The sequence below is a fragment of the Perca fluviatilis genome, chromosome 4 (genome assembly GCF_010015445.1).
Source record: "Perca fluviatilis chromosome 4, GENO_Pfluv_1.0, whole genome shotgun sequence".
In the NCBI taxonomy this organism is placed as follows: domain Eukaryota; kingdom Metazoa; phylum Chordata; class Actinopteri; order Perciformes; family Percidae; genus Perca; species Perca fluviatilis.
In genome coordinates this window covers 27404238-27418922 of record NC_053115.1, presented here as the reverse complement: position 1 = coordinate 27418922, position 14685 = coordinate 27404238, and the positions used below count along the sequence as shown (strand labels likewise).

The 14685-nt window shown below is 42.0% G+C and overlaps 2 protein-coding genes across 9 annotated transcripts; both read left to right on the top strand.

Annotated features, from left to right (window-relative positions):
* Window positions 1-348: 348 nt before the first annotated feature.
* On the top strand, window positions 349-4943 carry sh2d5 (SH2 domain containing 5). Of its 5 annotated transcripts, none has more exons than XM_039798810.1 (10): window positions 360-668; window positions 1246-1312; window positions 1402-1482; window positions 1585-1659; window positions 1797-1943; window positions 2157-2357; window positions 2456-2639; window positions 3034-3139; window positions 3257-3416; window positions 4409-4942. In XM_039798810.1, exons 2-10 carry the CDS (start codon window positions 1259-1261, stop codon window positions 4613-4615), a joined length of 1215 nt encoding a protein of 404 aa, XP_039654744.1. In that variant the 5' UTR covers window positions 360-668; window positions 1246-1258; the 3' UTR covers window positions 4616-4942. The 5 variants fall into 5 exon arrangements, with proteins under 5 accessions (XP_039654749.1, XP_039654744.1, XP_039654747.1 ...); XM_039798813.1 differs by having other exon boundaries at window positions 360-921; XM_039798815.1 differs by lacking the exon at window positions 4409-4942 and having other exon boundaries at window positions 349-668; window positions 2456-2688; window positions 3257-3387.
* Window positions 4944-6051: 1108 nt separating this feature from the next.
* kif17 (kinesin family member 17) lies at window positions 6052-14328 on the top strand. Of its 4 annotated transcripts, none has more exons than XM_039798807.1 (14): window positions 6054-7130; window positions 7397-7543; window positions 7741-7842; window positions 8234-8423; window positions 9171-9623; window positions 9798-9892; window positions 9995-10196; window positions 10393-10481; window positions 10644-10750; window positions 12435-12660; window positions 12886-13144; window positions 13280-13341; window positions 13432-13552; window positions 13750-14328. In XM_039798807.1, the coding sequence occupies exons 1-14, from the start codon at window positions 6900-6902 to the stop codon at window positions 13938-13940; spliced, it is 2475 nt and encodes an 824-aa protein (XP_039654741.1). In that variant the 5' UTR covers window positions 6054-6899; the 3' UTR covers window positions 13941-14328. The 4 variants fall into 4 exon arrangements, with proteins under 4 accessions (XP_039654743.1, XP_039654742.1, XP_039654741.1 ...); XM_039798806.1 differs by having other exon boundaries at window positions 6058-7130; window positions 13429-13552; XM_039798809.1 differs by lacking the exon at window positions 13750-14328 and having other exon boundaries at window positions 6052-7130; window positions 12886-13151; window positions 13432-13546.
* The last annotated feature ends 357 nt before the right edge of the window (window positions 14329-14685 follow it).

The following is a 14685-nucleotide window of genomic DNA, read 5'->3' as shown; positions in this document are numbered from 1 at the left end:
TTCTTATCATGATGTCCTTGTCCTATATCGGTATGCATCATTCAGACGTCATTTACGTGAAAGTACTATCAGAACAATGTAACGTACAAGTAAAAGCCCTTCATTTAAAATCCTACATGAGTAGTGTCCTCAAAATATACTAAATATAATATTTATTTTTTTAAAGATAATTTTTGGGGCTTTTTTGCCTTTAATTTTAACAGGACAGCTAGAGGGGGAAGACATGCAGGAAATTGTCACAGCTCGGATTTGAACCCTGGACCTCTGCGTCGAGGCATAAACCTCTCAGTCCATGTGCGCCTGCTCTACCCGCTGACCCAACCCGGCCACTTCCACAGAAGCCTGTGGCTTTCCCGCAACTGGGTGTGTGACAACATTTGGGTGAATTGCGCAACGAGGAGTGGAGCTGGGGAAAAAAACAACCGTGGATTGGGACAGCAGGAAGAGTTCGCGGGTGGAGGAGTGATTCAACGCGCTGACTTTTCCATTCCCCCCCCCAGGGCCGGGCAGCAGCTGCACACCTGGACCACGGAACGGCACGGCACGGCACGGCAGCGGGTATAACGGTGAGTGAGGAGAGGACGGTGGCGTGTAGACAGCGTGTGAAGAAGACGCAGGCTGTGCGGAGGAGCTGGCGGTTGTGCTGGAGTCCCTCCGAGTCTGAAAAGGTGAGTTTTTTTTCTTTTTTTTGTGATTTTAAAAAGTCTCGTTTCAACCTGCGGACTGAGCGACGTCACGCTCCGGTGCCTATGATACTGTCGACCTACCTGGGGCGGAAACCGTTCAAAAGGGTTGTTCACCGAAGCTTGTCATTTGGGATTTCGTCCACTGTTCGTAACGAAGACGCTCAGGAAAACAAATCATAAAGTTCCCGTGTGTTGACGGCGACGTCGACGCATTTACGGCGCTGAAGAAGTTGGGGTAAAATGGGACAATGACATGCAAAACAGAAGCCTAACAAAATCCCATGTAACAGTCCTAAATCACGTTTGTAATATTTCAAGATGGACCGATATGGTCGGCGGTACGGTGCCACAATTTGACTATGTAGCCTACCCTTTTCCCCCTTTTTTTTTTTTTTTTAACTTTTTGTAGTAATTTGTAGCACGTACTACGATTGTGATTGTTTGACCCGTTTTCTTACATGGGTGCTTGTTTTGAAGGGTTTTTCTTAAATAGTTTTGATCTTATATTAAATGATATTTGCTATTGGGTTTGATATGTCCAAGCTGTCTGGTTTTACAGATAAACAGGCAGCATGGGTGAGGCACCGGTCACAGAAGGTGATACTACAGTGATTCGATCCGCAGAGGTAACTCTAGAAATGTGATATTTATATTTAAATTAGTGTATTTGTATGCGTGTTTGTGTTTTGCCTAAGCTTGTGTCTTTACTGTAAAGTATGTGGGTTCATTTCCTGTGGATGACTGCTGCTTGGATGATCAGATAGAGCAACTGCACACTCAGCTGAGGTCCCTTAAAGTAAGTCCTGAGCCTTAAATGATCACTATCCCAAAAATCACCAACCTGTACTTAATGGAAAACAGTATCAATATATCTAATACGTTGGTTGTCTTCAATCAGACATGCAAAAGAAGCAGACCTGTGTCCCTGAAATTCTCCATCAAAGGTGTGAAAATGTATGACGAGGATGAAACGGTATGAAAACATTATGCATATACACGTCCGTAGACAGCTTGGCCTGAAGAGCGTTTTTTAACTCGGAAGCATTAAAGAAGAAGAGATGCATTTCTTGTGTCTCAACCGTATGCGTCACCTTCACTGTCTTAATCCAGACACTCCTGATGGCTCACGCTTTGCGTAGAGTCTCTCTGTCCACCGCCCGGCCTATTGATGCCCAGTTTGCCTTCGTCTCCCACAACCCAGGCAGCACGGACGCCCAGCTGTACTGCCATGTCTTTCGAGCCAGGCATGCCAGAGCGGTAAGACATGATCAGTGTCATTTATTACAACAACGGTGCTTCTCATGCTCTGGATCTACTATTATTTATAGAGAAATTTACTGTTTTAGTGCAAATGTGAAACATGGCTATTTAATATCTGGGATTTGGGCATTATGGTCCCATTAAAGTATTTACATTGTTCCATTTTTTGAGTCTAACTGTTGAGTTTTCTGTCTACGTTCTCTCCTGTAGGCCCAGTTCCTAAACCTGCTCCTTTGCCGCTGTTTCCAGCTGTCTTACTTGGAGAAGCACCCAGAGGAGGCCCTGGAAGACTCCGTTGGCTCGATGCCTCGTCGCAACCCCTCCCTGCTTAACCACGGCTTCCCTCTCAGTGTTAGTGCCCTGGTGTCCTTCAGAAGAGCCCCTTTTCAAGGGTTGTTGCCAGGCACTAAGGTTTGTACTTGAATGTCTTCTTGTATTCACTCTCACAACATAGTGTTGTCTCTTTTAACACCAGTGTTTTCCCTTCATCCTCTCCCCGCCATCTACAGAAGAATCAAAAGTCTCCCGATGACCTGCACAGCAGCCAAGATGCAGTCTTCCCCACCTCCTCCCCCTCCCTGGTGCGCAAGGAAGCCATCCGCAATAAAGTGCTGCGCTCTGGGGCTTTCCGCTCCTTTACTTTCACACCACACAAACAGCGCAGCGTTCAGGAGCGGCTGAGTGCGTCACAAGGTGGGCCAAGGGTTCACAGAGTGATTTCAAGAGTCAAAGAGTTGATTAGGTAAAGCAAACTCCTCTGTTTTTAGGTGATGGGCAGCCCCTCACTGTCTGTTGTGGTGTCAGAAGGTAGTATTTTCTAATAAATGGTCTGGTCTCACATTGGATATAGTGGACATATATTTTCTTAAGCTTCTCACTATGGAGCTTCTCACTGACGTTAATTTGACTCTTAGCTTTAACACGTTGAAACACAAGTTTTGTTTATTTGGTTAATCTCAGTCCTGTACGTTTTTTTAAACATAACATTTCCTTCACTAAATTGGGATTGCATTGAATGTTTCCCCATGCAAACATGGCTGGTGGAATATCTCCAAATTAGTAATTTCTCTTCTTACATGTGAATCAGAAAAGGACAGAGACAAGCCACAGGTGAAGAGATCCCGTGCTCCAAGCTTGGCCGAAACAGAAGAAGCTCTGGCTCAAGCGGTGTGGTGTTGGGCTGGTATCGCAGCGTGAGTGGCACTTGTACATTTGACGTAAATGCCTTTTCTGGCCCTTACTTTTTCTTGAGTTTGTCAGTGTTTTTTTTCTTTTTTCTTCTTCTAACTGTGTATCTTCTGGTATTTCAGTGACCACAGCTTTTCCCTGCTTGCAGACGATGTTTTGGGATCGTACCTCCTGTGCCCACATCCTAAAAAACCCAAATGTGGCTCACTCATCATTCGCTTCCCCTCTGGCCTGAAAACCTACCTCATCGAACACACAAGTAAAGGGAAATTAGTGCTGGAGGTAAGTGTGTGTGTGTGTGGCACGTGTGTGTGTGTGTGTGTGGCGCGTTGGTTGTGTTGGTGCGTGTGTGTGTGTGTGTGTACGCGTGTGTGTGTGGGACGCGTGTGTGTGTGTGTGTGTGTGTGGGGCACGTGTGTGTGTGTGTGTGTGTGGCACGTGTGTGTGTGTGTGTGGCGTGTGTGTGTGTGGCGTATTGTGTGTGGCGCGTGTGTGTGGGCACATGTGTGTGTGTGTGGCTGTGGCACGTGTGTGTGGCGTGTGGCACGTGTGTGGCGTGTGTGTGTGTGGCACGTGCGTGTGTGTGTGTGTGGCATGTGTGTGTATATGTATATATACATACATACTGTATAAATACTAGTTGGATGTTGATATTAAGTGAGGCCAAAGTTTAAAATAATGTGGTAATGTAGGTAAAAGCCATCCCTGTGAGCAAAAACCTCAGGCTCAATCAGTTTTTTTCTGTTCTCTACTCAAGCTGACATCAACAAATGTATATGTAAATAAATACATATAACACAAAATTGTAATAGTCTGAAAACTACAGTGGACTGACTTAATACTTTTTTACTCAAACTGTAACAAAACTTTCAACCTCTGTAGCACCAGTGCTATGTTCAAGAAGGGTTAACGTACAGTACAGCCCTGTACATAATGGTTAGCAAACAGTGAGTGTGCCAGGATATTTGCTTAGATTTGTAGTGTAAACAAAATCACAAGCTGTAAAGTGAATTACAGAGGAACTATTTCACTCCCCAGAAATGTATCTTTTGATTCTTTCACACTAGTTGCTTACATATGTATTGCATGCAAAGTCCCATAAATTGAGCACTTAGACAACCATATTCACTCTAAAACTCCACTGAAACCAAAAATCATTGTTATTTTTGGCATTTGAATATAAATGTCTTGGCAAACCAATTCTGTGTAACCCAAGTTGTGACTTATGAATTTACAGTCATTTTCTTGTTTCTTTTTTTGAATCTTTGGGGCAGAAATGCAAGACCGAATTCAGTTCCATAGTAGAACTGATCGAACACTATACAGAGAATTGGGATGAGCTGGCCTGTCTGCTGAGCTGTGCCCGGGTAAACCACTGTTACGAGTGGGAGGAAAATACCAGCAAACAGCAGGCTGGAAAGCCACACAAAAGCCAGAACAAAGCCAACATTAAAAGTACCCCCAGAAAGGACTGGGTTTAAACCCATGACACTGGACCTTGTGGATTGCCAACCTCAGAATAAGTGACAACTTTTTACTTTTTATTTTGCACATATATCCTCCCCCTTTAAATCCTATTTGGTGTTTTTGTTTTTGGGAGGCTTTACAAACTGTATAACACAATGCACCTATTAACAGTTTTGGCACTTAATGTAATCAAAGGGTACTTATTTGTAAAAGTGTAATATTTTGTGCTTGCTGCTTTCTTTGGTATTTTTTTTTTTTTTTTTTTTAGAATCTTTAAAAAAAAATTTTTTTAATTGTGTCTTGAGGGCATCTGAGGAGTTTGTGTTTTTTAACATGTGAAAGTTAACAAATGGGTAGATTGAAATTGATCGAGGAAATTGATCAAATTTTTTTTTTTTTTTTTCTAAATAAAAAAATATAAATCTTTTTTTTTTGTAAAGATAATGAACAAAGATATATGATTATTCCTTGAATTTTATCTAGTTTACACATTTATCTTTGTGTTTAGACATTAGACCTGGATGATATGTATGCATTAATCCTATACACCAAATATGTTCTATATCCTGACTCTGTTGTGTATTAGTGCACTTATATCATGGCCACTACAAAGCGACGTGTTCAAATGTTATGCGTTTTTAAAGGTTGTGTGCAGTCAGTTTCTGGTCATGTTTGTATGCAGCAATATACCTTGCACACTGATTTTAACAGTGGTATGAAATTAGTTCTTTATCATAAGATTGTCTGTGATCTTGTTATCTGGTGAAGAGGCAGCATTACAGTTTAACTAATTTGAGTACTTTGTACCATCTTTTCCACATATGCCAACAAACAATTTGCATTCGGCTGTTTGAGATTAAACCACAAAATTAATGTTTTTTGTTATTTCTCAGTCTGCATAGCACAACCTCACCTGCAGCTTTGGTATTAAGATATGAATTACTGCTGTGAATTATTAGGCAACTCGTACTGTACACAGTTTCTAAATCTTAGAGCAGAACTCCACATTGATTGGGATTGCTTCATGTGTGCAAATAGATTCACAGATTTCTACACTGATTGGATTATACGCTCAGTTGCCAGTTTATAGGTACACCTAGTTTAAACTAATGCAATGTTAAATAAATTTAGATAGGTGTTAATTCAACCCCATCAACGAGGTTAGGCTAAATAACAGAAATGCCTCTCTATAATAGTTTAACAGCACCACAGTCAGTATCCTCCAAAATAATCATAAAGTTGAATCATTCAACACATCTCAAACCGTTCTTAAAAAAACTGACCATTTACCTTTTATGAATATAGGAATTATTGCAGAATTGCTGTAGCTAGACTGAATTTGTTTTAGCTATGTGTAATTGCTAGCCTAACTAATAAACTGTCATCTGAGTGTATTTGGTAAAAATATATTTAAGAAACATAATATATTTCAAACCTATTAAATTTCTTTAATCTATTAAGAATTTCCTCCCTGCAGTAAAACCTTATTTGACGTAACATTTATTCCTCTGAAGAAAAAAAAAACCTCATCCAGTGTGTTAGCTTAGCTTACTTTTGCTACCCAGCATTTACCTAGTATGTAAAAAGAAAAGAAAAAAAAGGCACCATTTATAAAATCTCCTGGCAAGGAGACACCGGGGTAATTTGACAAGGCAGACAAAATGAGTAGCCAAGTGTTAATCCGTCTCTGGTTAAAGATATCTAGTCAGATTTGGATTAAAACATCTCGAGTTTAGCTAAGTAACGTTAGCTGGAAGGACGAAAGAAAGATGTAACAGTAGCTGGATGGATATGTAGATGAAGACTCCAAATATTCATAAAGGGACTGTAGTTTTCTTTCTTGGAAAACATGGTTTTGTGGTAATATACAAGGATATAAATGTTTGTGTTCTTGCACTCGACCTCACTCGCTCCTCACCAAAATGGCCGCAGGTCTGCTCTGGAGTACCTCAACGGTTGTTTTTGGTTGCCAAGTAACTTCAAAACGCCGTGTGGAAGAAGAGCAGAATGGCAGGAGACCTGCAACTATAAGCGTACCTGAAGAGGACAATATACTTTCAAGTAGACAAGTAGAATTTCAATCTACTATGAGTATTTTCGTACCTTGCGTTTGAAAGCTTTTCTCAGAGGACTTAAACCGGGATGCCGCTAACGTTAGTCGGCACTGCAGCGCTTGCCTGATTGTCTGCTGCAACTCAGCTTTATAGACATGATGTATTCAAGCAGAATTTAACGTTTTCCTTGCTTTTATCCGTTATCTACTGTACAAGCCAACTGGCGTGGAGTGGATGTTGAGACATGGGGTCAGAGTCGGTGAAGGTGGTGGTCAGGTGCAGGCCCCTGAATGACAGGGAGAAGGCTCTGGGTTCTAAGATGGTGCTATCAATGGACCTGCACCGCTGCCAGTGCTTCCTAGTGAAGACTGGGGCAGTAGATGAGCCGCCCAAACAGTTCACCTTTGATGGGACCTACTTCATTGATCAAACCACTGAGCAGATGTACAACGAGATTGCCTATCCTTTGGTTGAGGTAAGCTGTTTTTTTGTTTGTTTTGTTTACAGTGACAATGCACAGCAACAGTCTTGAGATCCAGGCATTACAAAAGTAGCACGCTGGTCACTGGACACCCTCAGTCCAACAACAGTAGCCTATATCTTATTGCCAATGACTGCAGAGCTCATTATTTACTTAACAGTCTACTGTCAGTCACTTACAAAGGTCAGCAGAGTGTTGATCCTTTTAAGAAGCCTCATGCAAAAGGTCATTTATGTGCTATTCTTTTTTTTTTTTTACAGGGTGTCACTCAGGGATACAATGGCACAATCTTTGCCTATGGACAAACTGGAAGTGGGAAGTCTTTCACCATGCAGGGAGTACACGATCCTGCAGCCCAGAGGGGGGTCATTCCACGAGCCTTTGAGCACATCTTTGAGAGTATTCAGGTAGGCTGGGCAAACTGTTATTAATTGGTGCAACATATCCCACTTATGAATTTGGGTGATTGAGTCTTCCGCATTCCAGTGTGTAGCTATAACTTGTTTTTTCTGTCAGTCTGGTGCTTCTAGTCTCTGCCCAGGCTTGTCTTAACTTTGTGTGCTCAGAGAGAATAATTTTATGTTTGTGTCTGTGTGCAAGCTAGTGTGCAGAAAATACAAAATTCCTGGTGAGGGCCTCCTACTTGGAGATTTACAATGAAGAAATCCGAGACCTTTTGGGAAATGACACTAAACAGAGATTGGAGGTAAGTCTTGTCTTGAAGCACTGTTGTTGTTGTTGTTGCAATAAACAAATCAGGATAGACCGTGTAACTTTAGAAGCCAGAATAGTTATTGTTTTTTTCTAAGTACAGTCATTATGGAACTTGTTGCTCAGACTATTCTCTCACGGTGAGCCCCGTGCTTAAGGTTTTGTGCACATGGTTGGCATGGTGACTCAAAAGCACAGTAGTTACAGTGATTCCTTGAAAGGTCAAGGTGTTTGAACAAGGTGACAGATTTGGTGTGTGTGTGTGTGTGTGTGTGTGTGTGTGTGTGTGTGTGTGTGTGTGTGTGTGTGTGTGTGTGTGTGTGTGTGTGTGTGTGTGTGTGTGTGTTTGTGTGTTTGTGTGGTTGTGTGGTTGATGGAATGCTTAGCTGAAAGAGCACCCAGAGCGTGGGGTGTATGTGCAGGACCTCTCCATGCACACTGTGCACAGTGTGGGGGAGTGCGAGAGAATTGTAGAGCGAGGCTGGGGGAACCGGGCAGTGGGCTACACGCTGATGAACAAGGACTCCTCCCGCTCACACTCCATCTTCACCATCCATTTGGAGATCTGCAACACAGGTGAACACACAATGATACAAAACATGTTGAGACATATCTACAATAATGTATCATAGAGGTATTTTTATTTGCATAAACACGTGCTTGTTCCTATCACATCTCCTAACATCACCAGCTGCTCAACATCAGAGAGTTATTCTACCTTCTGATGTCGTCAAGCTGTTATGCTTAGGGTTTCAAGAGTTATTTTTATCCTAGCGTGTTCGTTGTTCTTTTTTGTGCACCCACTTTCCACTGAACTTATATTTTCAATAAATGTTCAGTCAGTTCGTAATATGTTGCTTTAAGAAAATGTGGCAGATGAAAGACAAAACCATTTAAAATAATTGTATGAATTCAATGTTAGCCAGGTAGCTAACATGTTTTTGAACAAAAAACACAATGTGCCTCATGGCCCTAATTGCATCCTGCTTTATTTGCCATTTTGGGTAGAGAAATTGCCGTCCCATGATGAATTTAAATGCAAAGTGCAAAAAGGCTAAACAATATACTAGCCAACTCAGGTCTTTTTATTTATAGAGCACATTCAAAAGCAACATAAGTGCTTTGCAGAGAGATGACAATTCTTAACAATTAAACCACAAAAAGAAATACGAAATCCAAAAAATTAATAACTGCATGAAATGGCTGAAAGTATAAAAACACAATAGGCACATTGCACAGAAACAAAAGAGTAATAAAAGTAGTGTGACTAGCTATGTCTGCAAAAAGTCGTAGTGACTCCCTTTGTCACCCCGCATTCATCAGATGCAGCTGGCCAGGATCATCTACGAGCAGGTAAACTCAACCTTGTTGACCTGGCGGGAAGCGAGCGTCAGTCGAAAACCGGTGCTACAGGTGAGCGACTCCGCGAGGCCACCAAGATCAACCTCTCCCTCTCGGCCCTGGGTAACGTCATCTCTGCCCTGGTGGACGGACGCTCCAAACACATCCCCTACCGGGACTCCAAGCTGACCAGACTGCTGCAGGACTCTCTGGGAGGAAACATGCGCACCTTGATGATCGCCTGTCTCTCCCCCGCCGACAGCAACTATGAGGAAAGCCTAAGCACAATGCGCTACGCCAACCGGGCCAAGAGCATCCAGAACAGGCCTCGTATCAATGAGGACCCAAAGGATGCTCTGCTCCGAGAGTATCGGGAGGAGATCAAGAAGTTGCGGACTCTCATCTCAGGCCAGCTGGGCACTGCTAACCTTGCGTGTATGTGCTATATTTTGGGACTAGCCTTTTACAATAAGGGAAACAACATTTTTATTTGAACAAAAATGTCTAATGGTTTAAATGCAGATTTTGAGAGATCTTTCATTTGCAGTTGCTTCTTTGTGTAAAGATTTGTATTACGTGTATCCTACGTGGCTGTTGTTTATCATGCAGCTCTGCTGGCTGGTCAGTTGTCGGAGGCGTCTCCTGCTGTTCCTTCGAGGCCACCGTCCAGCACCACAGAAGCAGAGAAGGAAAAAATTAAAGAGGCAACTACAGGCCGTTCCCGCACCAATATATCACTTCACATCTCTACAGGCTTTGTCTAAGAACCAGGTGATTTATAGGACTGTATTCTGCTCTCGCCACAGGAGTACGAAGAGAGGCTGGCCAAGTTGCAGGCTGAGTACAATGCAGAGCAGGAATCCAAAGCAAAGCTGCAGGAGGACATCACTGCCCTGCGTTCCTCCTATGAATCCAAGCTGTCTAATCTGGAAAAGGCTCGAGCCAGCAGGGGGAGCTCTGTCCCAAAGAATGAGAACAGAAAATCACCTGGCGCCAACAAAGAACCATGTAAATAGTTTATAAATTTGTTCTGTTAGTCTGTTTAAAAAGCACTAGTAAATCAAAACTTCTGACAAAGTCTGAACAAAATCTGAACACAAGCAAAGTTGTTGTATATTATTGCATTGTTTACCAAGAGTTCTTGTTATTGTGTCCAATCCCTGTATACTGACACTGCTTTGGATTGTCTTGCTTGTTGCATCAGTGAGCTCTAGCTGTATGATGACAGAAGAGCTCTGCAACAACACTGATCCCATGTGCCACATTACATCTGGAGAAACTTCCCTGACCAAGGTACTGTTCACTAGCACCTTCCACCATTACCACTAAACATGTTATACAGTAGTTCCTAAACGAGAGGTATCAACCACTTCAGAAAACAACTGTTTGCATGAAAATGCAATTATGGAGTATTAGAAACTTATCGGGTATTGTTTCCTCGGGTCGGTGAGCCAGCCCGATGAACCTGGTGCTGCAAGCGGTGCCCCAAAAGGTCCAGATGGGCTCATAGACTCGTCTGACATCACTGCAGGGCCTCTGGACCAGCAACACGTCCTGGAAAGGTTTGTGACTAAGGCTGCACAATATATTGGTTTTTTTTTATCCTCATCGCGATATCAACTGCCGCAATAAACACATCGCGAAAGGCTGCGACATATCGCAAAGTGGTGCCTTTTATATTCAATTCGTTGTTCAGTTTGTTCAATATAATGAAAGGAAATAATTTCCTTTCATTTGTTCTAAATTCAACAAGCAATTTGTTGTATTTTAGCAGAACTGAGTATACATGTACATAATATTGGTTTATTTATCGCAAGTTATATCTTTATCTCGATATTCAACGTTATTGCATATTTTCCTCATATTGTGCAGCCCTATTTGTGAGCACACATTTTTACCAACCATCAGCACTGCTTGCACTTTATGAAAAGGTCTTTCTTCATCATATCTTGCCAACAACGTCTTGTGAACACACTGATTGAAGATAATATTTTAGCTATAAATCAACTAGGCCAATATATCGGCCGATATTAGCTCATTGAAGATATATTGGTATCCATGCCTATGCTATGCTATTAGGGCTGGGGAAAAAATCGATTTGATTTAAAAATCGAGTTGGTAGGTCAAATCGATTCATTTTTTTTTTTTTTTGATTTTTTTCAATCCAAATACAGTATAAATAATTTGGATGTTTAACAATCTTTGTTGCACACTGCACAGTGACTTTTCAGTTAGAGAAAGGGTTTGCCTTTGCAATTTTGTTTATGTTGATGCACTTTAATTAAATACAGTAAATATATATTTTTTAAATATATTTACAGTTCGCAGTTATTTTGTTTTAAATGGCAGAGGGGGGGAATCGAATCGTAAATCGAATTTTTTTAGGGAAAGAAATCTCCCAGCTCTATATGCTATATAAATAAAGTTGCCTGTATTGGCCAATAAGCTAAAAAAAATTGCAGTACAGAAATGCCAAAAAAGGTTTGAAGTAGTCCCACATTGCCAGACCTATCTCCACAGCGCTGCGGAGAAAGGTCTGGCACCTCCACACAAACACTCCTGGATAGGAGAAATGAAAAAACAGTCAGGGGTTGTTTGCATTTCTTTAAACCAATCACAACCGCCTTGGGCGGGGCTAAGCTCTGGATGCCAACTCTGCAAAATGATCTCTGGTAGGAACATCTTTAGGTTTAACATTTGCACCCCGCAAAAGAAAATGCCACAATATTAAATGAAGTTAGCTGGATACATGGTTAAATGTAATGTGCTCTTACCAGTGTATCGCCATATGTATTTTGTCCATAGCAAATCCCCGCCAATATGTCCCAAAACGTCCCAGTTAGATAGTAAATGTCGTAAACATATTCTTTGTAAATATTTGCGTGTAGCGTTGCTCAGAGGTTCTGGTTAATTTTCCTGGATGCGACCAGAGTTTAAAGTAAACGCAAAGAAATTGGAAAGTGAGGGACATCCGGCGGAACTTCTGGCGGCGCCGGAACTATCCAATAAATCGTCTGGATAGTCGTCTATCCAGACTAGGTTAGAAGCAATCTAGAAACAGTGTCACCATTACATAGTTTGTCCACCAGAGAGCAAGTTTAAAACATCCTGCTCGGAATGCTTTTCATTTGTGTCTATAACAATTTAACCAATAAAAGGAAGAGATCTTTTACTCTTTATATTGATATCGGTTTCGGCCTCAAAAACCCATTCTCAGTCTTATCCCATTCATCCATCTCTCCCCAGACTGCAGCAGCTGGAACAGGAGGTGGTAGGGGGAGAACAGGCCAGGAACAAAGAGTTACAGCAGAGACAGAGGCAGAGGAAGAACCTTGCTGACCAGAGAGTCCAGCTTATCTGCACTTTGTCAGAGAACAGCGAGGACAGTGAAAATGTGCTGTTGAACGTCTACAACTCCATCCAAGAAGAGGTCCATGCCAAAAGCCAAATGCTGGACAAGGTCCAGGGCAAGGTGGGTCACAGCGACTGTAGGTCGAGTTTGAGTCCGACCTGCGGCCCTTTGCTGCGTGTCATCCCCCATCTCTCTCCCACCTTTCCTGTCTATCTACTGTCACTATCTAATAAAGGGGGGGGAAAAAAACCAAAATAATGGGTTTGGAGCAATATTCAACAATTTGCAGAGTCTCTAAGCTTTCAGTGTTGAATTATGTGCTCTGCCATTCAACCGTGAAACCAGCTGAAAGCAGCAAAACTGGAGATCCGTGACCTGCAGGCAGAGTTCGAGGTGGAAAGAGATGACTACCTGGCAACAATCCGGCGGCTGGAGAGGGATCGCCAGTTACTGCACAGCCTGCTGGAGCGTATGGTGTCCCTGGTGCGCCGTGACTGCAACTACAGCAACCTGGACCGCTTGAAGAAAGAATCTGTCTGGGACGAGGACAGCGCCAGCTGGAGGCTGCCGGACGTGATGGTGCAGAAAACAACACTGCCTTCAGGTGCAAAGTGCGAAGACGGCATTTGGAAAATAGACTAGAAGTTATCAGTTTGATGATATAAGTTGTGAGACTGTAAATCCTATGTGTTTTGCAGATTCTTTCCCTTAAATATCTTGTTCTATTTCTCTCTCATAGCTGTGGCTCCGAAACTTCCAGCTGGCAGAGGTTCAGCTGCTGATACTGGAGAGCCATTCCTGGTTTGTGTTCATGTGTTCATGTTCCATGCATGATCTTTTACACACACAAACTGAAACACAGAGCCTCATCCCTCTGTGTGTTTTTAGCAGGTGGAGGAGGACAGGTACAAGGAGATGCTAGACCGTAGTGACAGTGAGAACATTGCCAGCAGCTACTTCAAGTCAAAGAGAGCAAGCCAACTGCTGGGATGTGAAGCTACCAAGGGACACGGTAAGACCAGGATGTAGACTTCCCCCACTGACTCGAAATTTCAACTCTCATAAACACATAAATGCTAGAGGCTACAACTGAACCGACTTTCTGCAGCAGTCACAATGCCAAACCAGTTCACATTTAGGTGTTTACCTCTCTTATGTTTACCCCTCTTATGTTGGTTTTACCCATCTGATGGCGCTCTTCTCCCACAGGCATCTACTCTCCACCCCTGGTTAACGGGGCGGCCCACCTCACGGTGACTGGTTCCACCATGAACCCACCTGTCAGCTCAGACTCCGTCCTGCCACGCCCCTTCCGCCTGGAGTCATTGGGTGTCCCAGTGTCTAATGGTAAGGTGAGGCGCAAAAAAAGCAAATCTCACATCCATAATGAGGGGATATGAAAAGGCTGTTCCCATGCCCTGCAATACTTAAACACATATCACTGTCATCTGTTTTTTAACCCAAAGATTGTATACACTGTGATTGATCACAGTATATATTAAATTATTTAAATGGAATTTCTGATAACCCTTGCTAACCAGAAATGTATACAACAGACATGTTTTGTGGACATTACGAGTCCAGTTGTGTCATGTGTTTTAAATCACATTTTGAATGTTTATTTTAAACAAAAAAAACTACCATAAGTACGGTCCATCTACTATAATATTTATCTTCTAATGTAATTTGCTGTTGCTGATTGTAAACCACAATTTCAACTTGTTTCTTATCTAACATCTAAAATTCTTTCTGCTGAATAGAAAAAATAAAATGATTTAATATATCCAATGTATGGCTAGTTTCATTTCCTTAACAAAAAGCTATTTAAACGTGACATGTTTAGAGTGTTATGAACAGTAATAAGAAATAAGATCTTAGTAGACAACATGTCAGACCGGTAGTGTTGCATCAAATGGATGGCTGTTGTCAAGGCAGCACTGTCGACAGGTAGTAGACGGTAATCTCCTGTTACAGTACATATGACCTCTGGGGTCAGCAGTGTGGGTTTACTTTAGACTTATAAAGATGAGATAACCCTAATTTATTCTTTAGACAAATGTGTTAATCTTGAAAAGTGCTTTTGATGCCAAAATCAAAAGGTTGCTTTATTTTATTTTAATAATGAATTATGTAAAATAATCCTAT

Coding starts and splice junctions, on each gene's coding strand:
- kif17 (XM_039798806.1), top strand. CDS start 6,900: ATGGGGTCAGAGTCGGTGAAGGTGGTGGTCAGGTGCAGGCCCCTGAAT. Junction 10,751..12,434: donor CAGCAACACGTCCTGGAAAG/GTTTGTGACTAA, acceptor ATCTCTCCCCAG/ACTGCAGCAGCTGGAACAGG. Junction 13,342..13,428: donor ATACTGGAGAGCCATTCCTG/GTTTGTGTTCAT, acceptor GTGTGTTTTTAG/CAGGTGGAGGAGGACAGGTA.
- sh2d5 (XM_039798810.1), top strand. CDS start 1,259: ATGGGTGAGGCACCGGTCACAGAAGGTGATACTACAGTGATTCGATCC. Junction 1,660..1,796: donor TGTATGACGAGGATGAAACG/GTATGAAAACAT, acceptor GTCTTAATCCAG/ACACTCCTGATGGCTCACGC. Junction 2,358..2,455: donor GGTTGTTGCCAGGCACTAAG/GTTTGTACTTGA, acceptor CGCCATCTACAG/AAGAATCAAAAGTCTCCCGA.